Raw genomic sequence first — 18,340 nt, forward strand, 5'->3', positions numbered from 1 at the left:
TCTAGCTGCCATGAAGCTAAGGTTAGACATTGCTAGCATAAGTGGTGGCTAGTGTTAGTGGTAGAACTTCGTCTGGGATTGGTGTGAACTTTACGTAAATGGTAGTTATGAATTGAACAATCGTTTTACCAGCGAGGCTAACGGTAGCATAATTTGCTTTTGCTGGACGAACTTTCAGCAAAAAAGCTAGGCTAGTTGACCGTGCCGCCACATTTCCTTGGCTTTAGTAACCATGTGCCTTAGCTGTTAAGTTAGCAACTTTTAAGACCAGCGAGGAGACGGTTGGTAGTAGATGTTATTTTCTCTAAACTCTGTGTATGCATTAGTTAATGATAAGCATGTTGAATTAATGTTTGACCATGTTTTAAAGGTTGGGTACGCGATTTGCGAAACGCCAGCAGATTTTGAAAATACACAACTCAAATGGTCCTACCCCTTCTCCTTCAACGCTGACTCTGACTCCACCCATTCCAAGTACCTGGACGCGCAATCATGCACGAGCGCAACAGAGATGCGCGAGAGCGAGCCAGGCTAGCGTAGGTTTTCGTTTAACAACATGGCACTACATTCAGCTGTAAGTTGCACCCAGTACCGCGGGAAGTAGGGGTGCTGGGGGTGCTGCAACACCCCCTGTCCGAGGCCCTGTCTTATCACAGAAAACGATCATTTCTAAAAACTCCGGCCAAAGTGGAGATTTCTGAAAACGCCGGTTATGTGTTGTCGTGTCAACGGGGAGAAACGGGATTTTAGGTTCTGAAGCGTCACATTATGCACCAGGAAATGCTTAACGTCATGTGAGCGCCCGCTGTACCGTATTGGTCCGAATATAAACACAAACCCCATTGTCAGAGCTATAGAGAGAGAGAGTTGCGACACGCTATGATCTCGCCGACAGGGTGGTCGCGTGGTTGTCACGTGGTTCATGTAAGCCTCAATAGTTCCAAACACGCCGCGCTTTCAATGTAATTCTATGGGACGACAGCAGAGATTTCAATATTGAATGGTAAATATGAATGAAAAAAACACATACAAGTATTTGTCTGACAGTTATTATTTTTTTACTGCATTGTTGCATTATTGCATATTTGTAAATGTCAGTTTTAGAGTTGTAGGGGGACAACTGAAAGCTATTAGATACGTTTTTAAGTTTTTGGGGGAAAGCTTCACGTTTGTGTTAGCATACTGGCCTAACCTTAACTTTTACCTTACACCTGTTTTTAAATCAAAGTATTCAAGATGTTCTACCATGATCATTCAAAGATATAAGCCACACAAAGTATCAAATATATTAAAGAATAACAACTCATTACGCTTGGATGAATGAAATTGTATTTTTCTTATTAAACAATTAGTGTGAGTGATCTTCAATGGTGTCATGATTCATTGGTTACAACTAACATTTTAAAGATAAATGGTCATACCATGGTTGGCTGTGCAGCATGTGGATGCTCCAATCGGTCCGAGAAGGGTTACCACATGTACGGCTTCCCCAAGGACCAAGAGCGCAGGAAAAAATGGATGGCAATGGTCAGCCGTCAAAACTTACTGACAGTCAGCAACAGTCAAACTATGTAACGTAAGTAATGTTCAGATCACTTGCTAGGATTTGAAAGGGCATAATAATTGTAAGTGTAGAGAATTATGACTTTCCAAATTTCCAATGATATTTGAAGCGCAATGGAAACTGATCTTACAAGCCTACCTACAGGTACACTTTGAAAATGACCAATTCAAAGCCACAAAAGTAGTTGGGATGTTGAAGTTGAGGCCCGATGCCGTCCCAACAATTTTCATCCATCGCCCTAAACCGAAGAGGAGGAAACCCCCTTCTGTGAGGGTGCCTCCGGATATAAGTGCAACGGACCACACATATTGCACCAAATTAAACTTCGGTATGATCCATGCAGCTAACAATATTCCCCATTTCATGTAATTCAAGGATAGACTACACTCCGAATGAGATTACCCAATTCATATTTGTACATTCAGTTTAGAACACAACCAGAAGGCAGGGATTCTCTGAGGATTTGCACACAATGTAGATAAGACACTATTTGCCGGTAGATCCATTAATACATTTTATTGGTTTCTGATTGTGGCAGATGATTTAATTCACATTACAGAAATGTTTCGCTTCAATTCATTTCCTACATTGGAGATGACAGTAGTTGCAAATGCAAAGGCAAAATACATATAACAGCAACATTACCTTGTAATTTTTACAGAGATTGAGGGAGAAATTGAGGTGGATTTTAAGAGCATCGAAAGGGACATGCCAGGAGACAGAGAGAGAAATCAAGAGGCCACATTGCCAGTGGCAGGTGATTCAGTGGCAGGTGATCCAGGGGCAGGTGATCCAGGGATGTGTGTGCCGAGGGCCAGTCAGTCAGGGGTCAACAGTGAAGTTATAACTTTGCCAGGACCATCTGCTCCAGGGCCAGCTGCTCCAGGGACCAGACCGCCAGGGACCAGACCGCCAGGGACCAGACCGCCAGGGACTGATGGGGCGACTGTGGAGGACCTAATAAGGCAACTAGAAAAGGAAAAATTATTGAGAAGGCGAGCAGAGAGGGCTCTTGTAAAACAAAAAAGAATCAATTTGGCACTAAGAAAGAAAAACTATTCAGTCAACAAGAATTTAAAACGTGTGTTTAATTCGGACCAAATTAGAGCCCTTGGACAGAAAAATAGACAAATACGGTGGGGAAAGGAGACAATTAAAAAAGCCATACAGGTTAAATTTACTGCTGGCACCACTGGTTACAAAACCCTCCAGCGAATGCATATTCCGCTGCCCAACATCCGGACGCTGCAAAGGAGGATGCAGCATGTAAAACTGGAGCCAGGAGTTTTGGGCGAAGTGTTAGAGATGCTGAGGCTGAAGGCAGGTGGTATGACGGAAATGGAGAGAGAGTGTGTGCTCACCTTAGATGAGATGTCCATTACTCCAGGCGTGGAGCTCCATTTGGGAACGGGGAGGCTATTTGGCAATGTCACACTGCCTGAGCACAAAGGACAAGCGACACATGCACTGGTGTTTATGCTGGCTGGAGCTACAACCCGGTGGAAACAAGTTGTGGCTTACCACTATAGTGGCAATTCCACCAATGGAGCAGTTTACCGGCCCATCATAATCAACATTGTTGAAGCAGCGGCATCTGTAGGGCTTCATGTACTGAACATCACCACAGACATGGGGAGCCCCAATAGAGCAATGTGGAAGTCCTTTGGGGTGACCTATGACAAGCCATGGATCCAGCATCCTGTTGAGCCAAGCCAGCGCCTCCATTTCATGCCTGACGTTCCTTATCTCGTCAAGAACTTGAAGAGTGCCATTGTCCGTGGTCACATCATCACCATACCACAGGATGTGGTGGAAAAGGAGCAGCTGGCATCGAGTGAAGTCTCTGTTGCCCCCTTAAAGGATCTGGTGTCCTTCCAGGAGGGCATGGCACTTAAGCTTGCACCCAATCTGTCCAGAGGTGTCCTGGAGCCTAGCCATTTCGAAAAGATGAAGGTGAGTTCAGCAATGCACGTATTCAGCAAGTCAACAAGTGCAGCCCTGAGGTACATGGTGGAGGAGGAGCGCAGACCAGAGTCCTACCTTAAAACGTCATGGTTTTTGGAGAAGATGGACCACTGGTTTGACCTCATGTCATCCCGCAATGTTGTTTGTGCCCTCAGTCATTTCAAGATGGAAGAGTATGAAAAGGCCATCAGCTTCCTCCGCGACTCGATCCATCTTTTTCGGGGCCTGAAGATCGGTCCCCAGGGCAGCTGGAAACCAGTCCAGACTGGACTGGTGATGGCCACAACAACAATTCTGGAGGTCCAGCAAGATCTGTTGAGACAAGGGCACAAATTTGTTCTCACAAGCCGGTTCACACAGGACTGCCTAGAAAATACGTTTTCTTGCATACGTCAGAGGAACTCTGTCCCGACACCTGTGGAGTTCCACTATGCACTACGGGCTGTCACTGTAGGGCAGTTCCTCTCCACAACACATACTGGCAGTTACCTGGATGATGCATCAGACCACTTGGCGGACTTCCTGGACACCCAGAAAAGCAGCTGCAGTGCTTCTGAGGTTGTGAGAGTGGAGCAGCTGGTAGACCCATCACCACCTGACATGACAAAGACCGAGTCCTGTGTCCTCTACCACCTGGCAGGATACATAGTGAAGAGGGTTATCGGCTTCTCACTGTGAGGAATGCAAGTGTGCACTGGTGGAAAAAGTCACCAACACCGCAAGTGAGAGAGCTGTATTACTTGAATTAAAAGAATTTAAAAGGGGAGCATTATACCGTCCATCCGATGAGGTGTTCACTCTCCTGCAGAACGTGGAGCAGCTGTTCCGTTCTCAGACGAGTGATTCCCTCATGCAGTCCTCCAATGTAGTGGCACAGCTGGAAAGAGAGGCCATGGGTCTGGACAGCAACCTTCCCTCATGCCATGAGCTGAAAAAAAAAATCTTGTCAATATATATCAGGCTGAGGTTAAGGATTCAGTCAAACTGCATCAGGGCTGAGAGGAAGGTAAACAAGCATAATAAGGGGTACCTTGGAAGCAAGAGTCAGACTAAGAAGGCAATTTCAACAAAGCAGACTTCCTCACCTGAGGTCATAACATCTAGGCCACTGCCAACTGGCTTACTGCTTGCCATGGATGTATTTGGCCTCTCCATTCCTGGCCCACCGTCCGCAGCCCCCAGCCTCCTCTTATTCCAGCAGTCACAACAAGCAGCATCTACCAGCAGCCACCACCAGCAGCCAACGCCAGCACCAGCCACCACCATCAGCAAACGTCATCAGCCGCCACCACCAGCAGCCACCAACAGCATCCACCAACAGGATCAGCAGTCAGACTAATTTCTGTGTATTAAACATGTAAAATCTCACAATGACTTGATTTTCTTTGGTGGAATAATGAGTTTTTCACCTAATAAGGCAACTAAAAAGCAAAAAATAATGAGGAGAGCAGAGGGCTCTTACAAAACAAAAAATAATCAATATAATTAAACAAACAGTTATTTCTACTAGCTATCGCATCATAGAACCCGTCCTTAAATCAACCTAAATTATCCTAGCAATCCAACATAAATAACTAACTAACTAACTAAAAGTTAGATTCACTACTGAACTTTGTAATTGTTGGTGTAGGTACCATCACACGGCGAAGTCGAGCTAACAAACTAGCAGGCAATCGATCGCCCACCAAGATAAAAATATATATAATTACGCTGTGCATACACAAATAAATATCAGTATATTCCTCATAAAGGTCCTGATACAATACAGACAGCTGAAATTTCAAAAGAGGTAGCTATTTAATCAATTTACCCCTGGAGATACCTTCATAGATGGTGAAATCAAGCTAACAAACTAGCCGGCAATCGGTCGACTACCAAGACAAATATATATATAATTACGCTGTGCATATACAAATAAATATCAGTATATGCATCAAGAAGGTCCTAATACAATATAGACCGTTGACAATTCAAAAGAGGTAGTTATTTAATCAATTTACCCCTGGAGATACCTTCACAGATGGTGAAATCAAGCTAACAAACTAGCCGGCAATCGGTCGACTACCAAGACAAATATATATATAATTACGCTGTACATATACAAATAAATATCAGTATATGCATCATAAAGGGCCTCTGATACAATATAGACAGTTGATAATTCAAAAGAGGTAGCTATTTAATCAATTTACCTCAGAAGTTACTCGGCGGCCAGCAATGGAAATGAACGGTCTCCTACGCCGTAAAATGGTTGTTTGGAACTATTCGAGGCTCCATACCCCGGAAGTAGGCGCTACAACGGAGTCCAATGGAAGTGTCGCCACTCTGTTATATCTACCACTCTGCCCATTGTAAGACGACCTATATTTGGAAAAAAGATTTGAAGACCAGATCTTGATTTCATGAATAAATAAATTGTATTAATTGAAATAATATACGAAAATAAAAAGGCATAGAATAAAACACTGCATTGCCACTAAACAGTAGTGCAAATAGGCCGTACTGATGTGTACACCAAAGACTTCCTGACACTCCTCTGCCCCGCTGTGTTCGCTCTGGCTGTGGTCGCTCAGAACTGTTTCGGCCCGTGGCAAAGCGAGTCATCCTCGCTGCTGTCCAAGGCATGTTGAGACGCAGCATTTATTTAATGCTCATATGACCTAGTGCTGAAAAAAGGTTATATGAAAAAGTGTGAGGGTAGCGGTGGTGCGCTAAACTTGTTCTGTGAGCAGCTGGATGTGAACCATGGTGTGAAGGAAGTGAACACAACGATCGATTTTCAACTGTGCGCGCATGCACTGGTGTAATTGAGCTGCGCTGCTATATATCTTTTTATCAATGTGACGAGTTGCGAGTCTAGTGCAGGCCGGGTTTTTTTTTCCAGCACCCCCTGCTGAGAATACGTTCTCGCGGCTATGGTTGCACCAGATGTTATAAACATTAAACGGTCACATAAATCATTACTATTTTTAGAAAATGTATGTTTGTTTCATATAATTGTATTGAAGTCCTGGTTTTCACTAGGGTTGCCGCGGTGTGGACATTTTCACACCGAGTAATATACTCGTCTCAACACCGGTATTACCGAGTATAAACGGTATAAACTTTGAAACTAGGTCAACCGCCACACAGGCATCGGTTTTTAGACCCTTCTCGTCCTTCAATTGCCGCCAACGTTCGAAAGCAGCGCCTAGGATTATTCTTGATTTCAGTTTTTCTCTTTCAGCATTTTTATTATCAATTACTCTCTGAAAAAGAGTTTTCCTTCTCTTTGCTGGTGGTGGTGGTGGGGATGGTGGCGTCTTGTCTGCCATGGAAATTGTCTTCTACTGCTAGGTCCAAATGTGGATTAACTAGTTCCAGTAGCTACCGCAGGATAACAACAAACAGGAGCTTGCTCTGGGTCACGAGCTCTGGGTCACGAGTACTGCACGAAGGGGTCGCGCGCGGGGAGGGGGAGTGCAGTACGACCGTTTGATTGACGTACTTACTGTCCAATGCAACGAGGTGGCAATCCAAATGATTGGCTGGAGTTTTTCGAGCCCTAACCCTTCCACAGATGATTGACAAAAAAAAAAAAAAAAGCGAATTCCGTACCCAACCTTTAAGTAAATTGCAAACTATTAGTTTGCTCAATTAGTGTCTTATTGAATAATGAACAGTATTGCAAGTAATGTTGTCTCCTGCACCAATGAAATCCTAGATTTGGTTTGATTTATCAACAGGTTATGCATAATGCTCCTCAAAGTGGAATACCATGGACTTAGAAAGTACCTAAAACTACAGCCTGGATTTTCATATGGAAGTTTCATTGAAGAAGGTGAGCCTTTATGTGACCTTGTAGAGCTTGTAGTCGAGAGCGGTATTGTAGGGGCATATACGAGGGACATTAAGTGCAAACAATAGCCCATTTTGTGCATTGCACTGGTATCCAGCCAAAAGCTTAAGTATGCTATTGTGTGATATAAGAATACTGTTGTAAGGAGAGCTCCTGTTGCTCGCACACTTCTGCTTTTAGGTTTATGCACCTCTCTTAATGTTCACAATTATGAGTTGATGGGGATCAAATGTCATCGTGTCTTTTTCAGTCAAGAACGAATTTGGGATCCCTCTATCAATTGAGTTGCTGTTCCTTGATGACTCTGATACTGTGGTGGATGAAGAAGTAATCCATGACATCCTTGAAGCCAACCCAAACATATGTCTGTTGGCCAAAGATTTTGAAGGTACTTTAAGGGTTATTAAGTGTTTCCAAGTCTATCCTAGGCTGTGCTAAGATGGTAGATGTGGCCCTATTCTGTGTGCCGTGAAGAACCGTGTAGTGTCGTTAGGTATCGTTCTGTACTACGTTGTACAAAAGTTCCTGCTTTTTTTTTCTGCATGATATGAAAGCCTGGGAACCTTCTGCCAGGTTGCCTGTTATTTGTCACAAGTGTTGGAGAATATAAGGGTAGTCTGTGTGATGAACTGAGATATATTTCTGCATCCATATATAATTGAAAATTAAATAGGAATTGTTTTCTTCAGAATTTACACCAACAGGTTCTTCTACACCAAACTCTTCAAGAGATGCTCAGTCGCTTGATGTAGAAATGTCATCTTTGAGCCAGGCACATCAGTGCAGTGTTGCAGAGGGCGCCCACACTTTTGCCGCAGATGATGCTGCAGAAATGGCCAAAAAGGTGGGATTTAAAATTGCCCTCATTACTAATCTAAATCTTCAACTGTCCAGTCTGGGGTCTTTTCTAAAAGCATAGTTGCTTACTATGATAGCAACTTCCTTTGTAGCGTCACTGCCCAAAGTGAGTCCATAGATTTGAGTTGTGCATGCACAAACACTCATACGGTATACGTTTCATACAGACTCACATTTGGTAGTGATGTAATTATGGAAGATGCATGGTAGTTAGCAACTATGCTTTTGGTAAACGGACCACTGCACAGTTTGTAGTACATGGTACTGTCATATATACATCAGTGAACATCTTATAATTTGACCCTCTCAGTATGCTGGTTCGATGTGAGTCTGTATGAAGAAGTTGTATTGTGTTCTGTGTTTACATGCTCATCATTTTGCTTGTTTAACTTTCAATTATAGATAGTCCAGGAGGCTCTGGAGAAAAATGCTGGCGGAGAAGATGTAATAGAGGAGTATAGAAGATCCAAGACCTTGACACACAACACAAGAAGACATCTTGTGAATATCCTTGTCAGCCACATGGTTGAAAAACATGGGTATGTTTTTCTTTGAATAAAGCATAATAGGCCAAAAACTAGACTAAACTAGGCCAAAACATTACATGTTTCTATTCATGGGTCTAGAACGGGTCATGCATCCCAAAATGTCCAATGTTAACATTAAAATTTATGTTCAACATGGCCAAGCCTTAAAAAAAAAAAAGTTGGTTCAGAGGAGGTGGGTACATTGTAGGGTCCTCTAGTTTGTAGCCTATAACTACAACAGCTAGGCCTGGTTGAATGAGATGATACTGGATGAGATTTGTTACGTCATGAGTTACGAAATTAAGTGAATGGATTTGGGTGAATGTTCTCCTTAAATGAAAATAGTCTGTTAGGCCCTCGCTCAATATGGCGGAAGTAATATTGTTGAGATTATGAGTTAAAATTTTCAACAAGATTTTATGGTTGAACATTCCTATGTATAACGTGGTCACGCTTTGTAAAGGCTGTGCATTCAGGCTGTGTAAATGCTCTTCTATTTTGTTACTAATGTTTGTCTGTATGCATTTTCCAACTCCCCATAGCAGAATCCCAGTTCGAATGCAAAGAGAAAAATACGGACTTGGCATTGTGACCCTGTTTCCAAATCTCAGGGATCCTTTCTCCACCAAAGGCTATGTAAGATTTCTCTTTTTCATCTAGTATAATGATCAGAGGTATGATTAACAATTGATTTTGATAGACATAGATCTGATCTATATGATTTTACAGGAACACTTCTATGATGGTGCAAGTGGAACTGGCTATCTGGCATGGTGCCTAAAAACTGTGCAGAGAAAAGTTACAAAAAGGTCGGAGAACAGCCCTCAAGGAGCCTTGCAGGGAGGACCCAGCCTGAAGAGGAGTTTCACAGCAGAGCAACAGGCAGATGGTGATGCAGTCAGAGAAGCCATATTGTTACTTCTACATTCCAGTGATGATTCAGTGATCCGCAGCAAGATGAGGGAGACGTTTCAGCATCGTCATCAGCTTGTCCATAATCCAGAGATGACCACTGAAGTCCTAAAAATGTATCCAAGATTTTTGGATGTGAAGGGATTGGTACGTGTATCTGCTAATATGTGCACATAATATGTTTTTCTTTTGCTTTTGGATACACTAGTGGTTGCCCGTAGCGTATGCTTGCCTGTAGCGTGTGCTTGCTGTAGCGTGAAAATGCAGCGAAAAGTAAAATTACCATTACCATCCAAAAAACTTCAAAATCAAGGATGCACACCATTGTGCCATACTCAACCCATATCCAAAATTGTAGGTCGATCGGACAAACAGCGCGATATGCGAGCCACAGACACAGGTGACAGACGGACACACAGACGCTAATTACCTCATGACTGAAATTATTCGTTTGATTCCCCTCAGATAAATCAAGATTTCACACTCCTGTTTGGAGCGGAAACCTCCTCCAAGTTATTAGAGAAGTGGGACTCCACCTTCAAATGCAAAATCATTGAAGAAGCAAGATGCTTGACTCAGACTCACACTGTACGCCACCTTCTGATGTCTGCAGAGAACCAAGACGCTGAACCAAGCGCTGGTAAGCAGATTTACAGTATATTTCATTGTAGTTTCAAACAAAACTGTACAACAGCAATTGAAAAAAAGTTGGGACATTGAGCAAATCGTAAATAAAAACAAAATTAAATGAGATTTAGAACATACAAGCCACACAGTTAATGTGTAATAGTACAAAGACAATATTTAAGTTATTGAAAAAGAACAGTTTCATTCTTTTGGGGGATATATCATTATATGCATTCATTTCAAATTCATGGGAGCAACACATCTCAGAAAAGATGGGACAGGGGAAATCAAGGGCAAAACAAGTTGGGTAAACAACCAATTGGGTTAACCAGCAAGGTAATTGTGTATAGAAAATAATATCCTTTCAGCCCAAAAGCTGCCCAACCCAGATGTTTAAGGTGCCCATGCTAATGTCACAAATGCACACCAGCCCTTCTGTTGTCCTGAGTTCATACACAATTAGGTAGCCAGTTGACCTTTCAAATCTGTGAAATGTATTTACTTGTCTTGACTTAAGCATTATTCAGCTTGTGTTGCTCTTTGTTACCCTGGTCCTAACTTTTCTGAGATGTGGAATCAAATTTGAAGTATCTATCTTCTATCTATAAAGGACAAAATGTCTGTCTGTGGCACCCTCTCATGGCCCTCACCCTGCGATACCGCTCTCGGGCCATAGATGATTTACACAATGTCTAAAGTTTGTTGGGTTAATTGTTGAAGACAACAGACTTAATTATCTTTCTCCTTAGAATGGGACACGGATATAGCTACTCTACTGCTCTTAATACACCTCCTCCCACCACAACCTGTCGGCAAGAAGGCTGTGAAGATCAGTGCAGATGCTGCATCTGAAAGGCTCATTGTTTATCACAAGGTAAAACCTTGACTAACCATAACATTAGCACTACATTTTAACAATGATAAGTTTGTTTATTTTAAAATAACTGCATTAATCATCAATCATTTCCTTTTCTATTTGGCACAAACTGTTGATATTTTGTCTTGAATTTTAGGAAAGCAGGTGCTGTTTTAGCTGTGTTTAAAGGAGCATTTCACCGGTGGAGGCATGAATATGTATTGAAATTGGGTCCTATATGTAGTCGAATAATAAAATAAAATTCTAATTTGGTGCCGTCTTGACCGAGAAAAGGCAGAAAGTGACTTTTTGGCGCTTGTGGATTGAAGACAACAACTCCCACCATGCACAGCTTCGCTGGCGGCCACTCCCGCTGATCATCTCCGCCTATCGGACACCTCCTTGTTCCATCTACTAAAGGTGCGGCCACACCAGACGCGTATCTCGCGTACTATGCGTATAAAATCGCCATTTTTTCCATAGGGAACCATTGGTTTACGCGCATATTACGCGTTTCACGCGTATAAGCAACATTGTACGCGCGTATAGCGCGTATGTGGCGCGTATATACGCGCAATACGCGCTATACGCGCGTATATCGCGTACATTTCAAGAGTTCAAAAAATTGAACTTTCTACGCGAAGTACGCGAGATACGCGTCTGACCGTCAGACGCGTATCTCGCGTACTTCGCGTAAAAAGCGGCTAATCTGATTCAACGCGGCTAATCGTCAGACTCTGACGATTAGCCGCGTTGCCCAATCAGCGTTGAGCTTGACCCGACGTCACTGGCAGAGAGTAGTGAGCTTGGACAGAAGCATACGGCCGACATCTTTCTTTATTCTGTGTGGCAATAGTAACATAGTTACGCCATTAAATGCTTTTATGGAAACATTTCTAGCGAGAAATGTGCATTTTACTTTCATAATGTTCGCTCGGTGAATGTGAAGGATGTTTGGTTTGATAGTTATGACGAAGAGGGAACGCTCCGTTCACTTGCATGGACAGAGTCTCTGGTTACTAAGCAACCTCAACGTCTTGGCGGACTATATATCTGCTGGGAAACACACCAGACACACCATGTGAAGTTATTTAACCCGATTATTGTTATTTATATCCGAGATTATTTAATCTAACCCGATCTAAACTCTATCACCCAAACACGGCGGCGTTTGGGTTTCCTACCTCGGACTCCAGCGCAGCCACGGCCGACAACTTTCTTTATTCTGGGTGGAAATAGTAACATAGTTACGCCATTAAATGCGTTTATGGAAACATTTTTAGCGAGAAATGTGCATTTTACTTTCGTAATGTTCGCTCGGTGAATGTGAAGGATGTTTGGTTTGATAGTTATGACGAAGAGGGAACGCTCCGTTCACTTGCATGGACATGGACTCATCTAGGCGAGTGACGTATGCGCGTATGGCGCGTATTGCGCGTATGTGACCATTTTTGACACAAAATGGTCAAGCAACATTTTACGCGCGTATCTCGCGTAAAAATTACGCGAGATACGCGTCTGGTGTGGCCGCACCATAATGGAACAAATCAGCGTGGAGCTTGACCCGACGTCACGGCAGAGAGTAGTAACGCTTGCACAGAAGCATACGGCCGACATCTTTCTTTATTCTGGGTGGAAATAGTAACATAGTTACGCCATTAAATGCGTTTATGTAAACATTTTTAGCGAGAAATGTGCATTATACTTTCATCATGTTCGCTCGTTGTATGTGAAGGATGTTTGGTTTGATAGTTATGACGAAGAGGGAACGCTCCATTCACTTGCATGGACAGCGTCTCCGGTTGCTAAGCAACCTCAACGTCTTGGCAGACTATCTGCTGATCAACACTACGAATGCTGGAAACACACCAGACACACCATGTGAAGTTATTTAACCCGATTATTGTTATTTATATCCGAGATTATTTAATCTAACCCGATCTAAACTCTATCATGCACCCAAACATGGCGGCGTTTGGGTTTCCTACCTCGGACTCCTAAATCCAGCGCAGCCACAGGCCATTTATTTATTTATTTTTTCAATTTATTATTATTTATTTTTTTCAATACATTGGTAGTCAAGGCGGGGCCCTAGTCTTGTTAAGGCGGCCGCCTTAACAAGATAGTGCTGGGGGAAACCCTGCACACAATGATCAAGCGTCAAGTTAGGCACGTTACACGCGTTTGGTGTGGCCGTAGCATTATGCGGTTTCACCCAAAAAATCGGCTTCGTGTGGACGGGGCCAAGAAGGCGAACATCACGTCACCAAGTCACTAAGACAGCGCCAGGCGAACTGTCCGTCCACACCAGAAGCGAATTGAGCGACCAAATCGCCGGAAGTCATTCACTTTCTATGGGCAAGAGCGACCAAAGCGACCAAAGCGACCAACGCTACCAGCGGCCAAAGTTGAGCGACCACAGCGTCAAAAAGAAGTTGAAAACTTTTTAACTTTATGCAAATGACTATTATTCGCTTCAGCGACCAAACACTGACAGCCAATCGGAATGTAGACGCTCTTCGCTTGCGTGGATCCCAGGGAACATCGGCAGGCACTTTGGTTCCTACCTACCTTTATTCACTCACTGAACAAAATGTCGGCTGAAGTATTAATCGCGGCTGTAACTGGGTACCCGGTGTTGTACGAACCCACCCTTTTTCAGTTCAGAGATCGAAACGCCATAGTGGTTTGGATATCAAGTGATGATAAGCGGGAGTATTTATAGGCTACATCTAGAACGTTCGTATTTAAGCGGGAATCATTATAATTTGCTCTACATGCCACCAATCTAACCAACCAATCGCGTGTAGCATGCTTTAAACAAAACCAAAAAAGTTTTTGAAATCGTCACATAAACAAACTAATCGGCAAGACGAGGGATAAATGACAAGGGATATATCTCTTGTCTTTTATCCCTCTATTCCCCACTATTCACGGAGCCTGAGGTGAATAATTTTTAATTAAATAGTCTAGATAGATAGATAGTCAAGTCTTTATTAATACCAAACGACACAAATCGTCGGGAATCCATTTAGGTAGTTCGTCCCACACAGGACAGTAGCCTACAAGACCACACAGAACAAGTCTGACTGGACATACACACAATACATCACATTAAAACTAGACACGCGTTGATAGATAGATAGATAGATCGATAGATAGATATGTTCCATTATTTGCCTTGCGGAGCCAACCAGTCCTGTGCACGTATGCAAATTAGCCATGTGCGCCAATGTCTATTTGTTTTGAATGCGACGAATGAGTGCAGATCAGTGATGTTGATAGGTTTTCAATGTAGTGAGTCCCCGGGACCCACAGGTGGCGAGTTGGGTGGGTCCCTGAGAAATTCAATGGGTCCCGAGTCGATTCCCCAGTTTAAAAAATGTGTTTCTTTTTTATTATTATTCTATTTCTTAAATTAAATTAATAGTGTTAAACTCCTTGATGGTGGTATGATATGGTTAGAGCTGGAGTACTCAACCGTTCATGTTTAACACTAGAAACGCCGGGCCATTTTTACTTACTCCTAGCGCCGCAAGAGGGGTCAAATGACCCCTAAGTCATTTTAATGAGAGGCTGTGCATTTGCACATAATGATCACTAGGTGGCGCCAATGAGCTATTACCGCGCGAGCGCCACATTTGTGTGTGTGTGTGTGTGTGTGTGTGTCACAAGCCTAGTCCTCACGATTTTGTCATAAATGTACATATATTCAATCAGAAGGATTGCAAAAAAATCCTGTTTGATTTGCTCATTCGACACGAATGAGCACAGCATCGAGCAGTGGAAACGTGGGTTTATTTACTATGAAGTTCGTATTTTTAATTGTTGAAATGAAATCAGCGGTGACGAGCTATTTGTTTTGGTAGCGGCTAAATTAGCATGTCGCGATACTTTGTACAGGGGATCACGTCTGCGCCAAGTAGATGCGCAGTGGGTTGAAACAGCGCTTGTCCGATCTGCTCACAAGAAGGTTTCTTTGGCCAGTTACTGTGATTAAACACGAGTTGTTTAATGTTCACAATGTATCGTTTTTCATGGGGAAAATGAGATGCGTCCCCGGGACGCATGGATAGTGAGTTTAGTGCGTCCTTTCAGATTTTAATGCGTCAGGGACGCAGGACGCGTACCTAGCAACATCACTGCAGATCATGATTTGCAGATCCAGATCAGTGAAACATATTTCAACTACTACAGCACGCAGGGTTTTTTGTTCTCGGTTGTAATTAGCCTACATTTTAGGATTTTTTTTATATTGGGGGGAATCACTGTCCTACTTGTTGTCGAAGCACTTTATCGAACAAGCAAAACCGTCTCGGCAATATGGCCAAGGTGTATGGGAGAGTTCACTATTTGATATGGCTGTCTGTAGGGCCTACTAAACGCATACGGCTCCTTTAAATGCGTCTGCATAATTGAATTGTACGTCATGAGCGACTTGAGCGACCAAAGCGAACAGAAAAATTCGCAGCGAAACTTTGTGAGCGGTCGCTCCTGGTGTGGACGTACAGTTACGCCACTATCTGCCAATGGATCGTGGATGCCTGGGCTGATATAACAGTCTCAACTGTGGTCCAAGCTTTCACGAAGGCAGGAATAATCACTGAACTGCCAGGCAACAGCGACGCTGACTCGGATAATGACGAGAGGGATCCGGGCATGTTGGATGCCGTACTCGCCCAAACGTTTGACTGCAGTATCTTCTATTCTATGCGCCTTATAATCCGGTGCGCCCTATATATGAAAACAGTTCTAAAATAGGCCATTCATTAAAGGTGCGCTTTATAATCCGGTGTGCCTTATAGTGCGGAAAATACGGTAGTCCTTGTTTGTATTTCTTTCGAAATGGTGAACTTTTGCATGGTGCCATCTTCTATGTCAGATCCAGTACCCTCCGCCATTGTACTTCAGTTTTATCAACAGCCTCTGTTATCTTAGCTTCAGACGCTGTGTATGTTAGTTTCTGCTGGTGAAGTCCCACCCACTGGCACTGCTGTAATAGGTCTGTAGCGTCAGTGGGTCCCACCCCCTAGAGGGGGGTGGGACTAGTGTTTGTAGTCTTACGAGAATCCTCCCCTCTTACACTTCCTGTTTTCTTCTACGCAAAAATCGTCATATTGCGTCATCTAAAACAGGAAGTGTTGGAGATCGATACGGATCTCTCCAGTGTCTCCAGAAAATAAGGGAATGATGCTAGACCATTCAAAAATATGCGGGGGGTTCTAAAAATACAAAGCTTATGTGAAATGGGTGAAGTTGCCCTTTAACTAAATGGTTCTGGCTCAGTGGTTTTATTGAATACCTCACTTTATACTGGATTATAATGAATTTGTAACTTTGGTCTTCCTTTTTGTTTTTCGTGTTCAGTCTTGTTGCAGTTTTGAAGAGGCTCTCAGCAAACGTGATCACCATCATCCACACCTCCTTGCTGTTGGAAGAAACCAAAATCGGATCGACCAGTTCTACATTGTCTTGGACAAAAAGCTGATTCCTTGTGAGGCAGCAAGTGCAGTGGGTGCATTTGATGATCTTTTTAAATTGCACTTTGTTTTCAATTTGGCATATGATCATGCACTTCACAACTTCTACACATTTGCCCAGACTACTGTATACAAAATTGACATTGGAAAAACTAAAGAATCACCAAGGGTTAGAGAATTCCGTGCAAAGCTATTGAATTAAGTTTTTTTTTTTTTTTATTGGAATTTGCTTAACCTTAACGATGATGAAATGTTTTAAATGCCAAGAATTGCATGGAACCAGTCAGGCGTTGATATCCCATTTGAAATTTAAACATGGTTTCTATCCTACCTCAAAGCAAGGGTTAATGTGTTCTCAAGAAACATGTCGTAAGCAGTTTGTCACTCATTCGGGTTTTAGGAAACATTTGGAAAATACACATGTAGTTAACAACACTAGTGCAGACTGTAGTGTATCCCACAATTCACCTCCTAGTGAGAATATTTCTGAGCAAATGGAGGTAGACTTGCCCGAAGTAAATAATCCAGTTTCAACGAGAGATATATCAGAGAACAGCAGCTCTGTTCCTTCCACTGAACATCTCAATAGTATGTGTGCTTCCATAATTGCCAAACTTCAGGGGGGTGGTGCTTCTAATAATTTGGTCTCAGCTATTGTTGGTGACCTTGAGGAATTTACAACAGAGATGCATGATCATTTGAAACACAGTGCTTTGTCAGTTCTACCATCAAACTGTCCGGGGTCAAAGGAGGTTGAACAAAGCTTTGAATATTTCCAAAACCCTTTCTCTTTTTTGAATTCTGAGTCAAAAAGAGTAAAATATTTCAGAGAGAAATGGGGAACTGTTGAGCCTCTTGAACTTACCCTTGGAGTTCGGTTTGATACCCGTCGAAACAAGACTATGGGAACGTATGACCAAGTTCAAGTTAGAGACACTTTCGTTTACATACCTATATTGGAGACCCTTAAGTTCATGTTCTGTAACTCTGATATTTGTGAACAGGTCATAGCAGGTACCACATCAAGCCCACACACTTATGAAGATTTCAAAGATGGTAGTTACTTCAAAAAACACACACTATTCAGTAAACATAAAAATGCTCTGCAAATACAAGTGTATTATGATGATTTTGAGACGGCAAACCCTCTTGGGTCAAAACATTCTATACACAAATTAGGCTGCCTTTACTTTATCTTAAGAAATCTGCCGCCAAAATTTAATTCTGCCATTCTTAATATACACCTAGTTAGTCTCTTTCACAGTCAAGATGTGAAGAAGTATGGCTTTGATGCAATTCTTGAGCCTTTGATTCGTGACATCAGAACTCTTGAAATTGAAGGAATAGACGCCCATCTCCTGTGAAAAGGTCTATGGAACCATTTCTCAAATAATAGGAGATAATTTAGGAATACACGCAATCCTTGGTTACAATGAGTCATTTAGTAGCACTTACTATTGCAGGTTGTGTATGATAGACAAAATGACTGCTCAAACGGTTTACAGTGAGGACCACCCCTCAGTTGTTGTTCGTGATGGTGATAGTTTTGAGAGGCATTGCAGGGCTCTGCATTTGGACCCACAACTGAAGTCTGTGTATGGGCTGAAGAGGGATTCAACCCTCAATACTTTGAAGTATTTTCACGTTGTCAATAATGTTTCGGTTGACATCATGCATGATCTTTTAGAAGGAGTTGCTCAGTTTGAGCTTAAG

General features: G+C 42.7%; 1 protein-coding gene and 1 long non-coding RNA gene across 2 annotated transcripts; one reads left to right on the forward strand and one right to left on the reverse strand.

Moving 5' to 3' along the window:
* Positions 1-2,231: 2,231 nt before the first annotated feature.
* LOC115555989 (uncharacterized) lies at positions 2,232-4,949 on the reverse strand. Its single transcript, XR_003978923.1, has 7 exons — positions 4,615-4,949; positions 4,305-4,457; positions 4,019-4,162; positions 3,605-3,841; positions 2,926-3,494; positions 2,733-2,809; positions 2,232-2,533 (listed from the first exon to the last, which is right to left on the reverse strand). It is a non-coding gene; the product is annotated as an uncharacterized LOC115555989 (long non-coding RNA).
* Positions 4,950-8,168: 3,219 nt separating this feature from the next.
* On the forward strand, positions 8,169-17,970 carry LOC115555012 (uncharacterized). The gene is made up of 7 exons (XM_030371696.1): positions 8,169-8,211; positions 8,628-8,764; positions 9,295-9,388; positions 9,482-9,811; positions 10,130-10,304; positions 11,041-11,165; positions 16,515-17,970. The coding sequence occupies exons 1-7, from the start codon at positions 8,200-8,202 to the stop codon at positions 16,827-16,829; spliced, it is 1,188 nt and encodes a 395-aa protein (XP_030227556.1). The 5' UTR covers positions 8,169-8,199; the 3' UTR covers positions 16,830-17,970.
* Positions 17,971-18,340: the final 370 nt, after the last annotated feature.

This window comes from Gadus morhua, chromosome 12 (genome assembly GCF_902167405.1).
Source record: "Gadus morhua chromosome 12, gadMor3.0, whole genome shotgun sequence".
Lineage (NCBI taxonomy): Eukaryota > Metazoa > Chordata > Actinopteri > Gadiformes > Gadidae > Gadus > Gadus morhua.

Excerpts from the sequence above, each read along its gene's own strand:
- LOC115555012 (XM_030371696.1), top strand. Across the intron at positions 9,389-9,481 it reads CTTTCTCCACCAAAGGCTAT|GAACACTTCTATGATGGTGC; the intron begins GTAAGATTTCTC and ends ATGATTTTACAG. Across the intron at positions 11,166-16,514 it reads GGCTCATTGTTTATCACAAG|TCTTGTTGCAGTTTTGAAGA; the intron begins GTAAAACCTTGA and ends TTTCGTGTTCAG.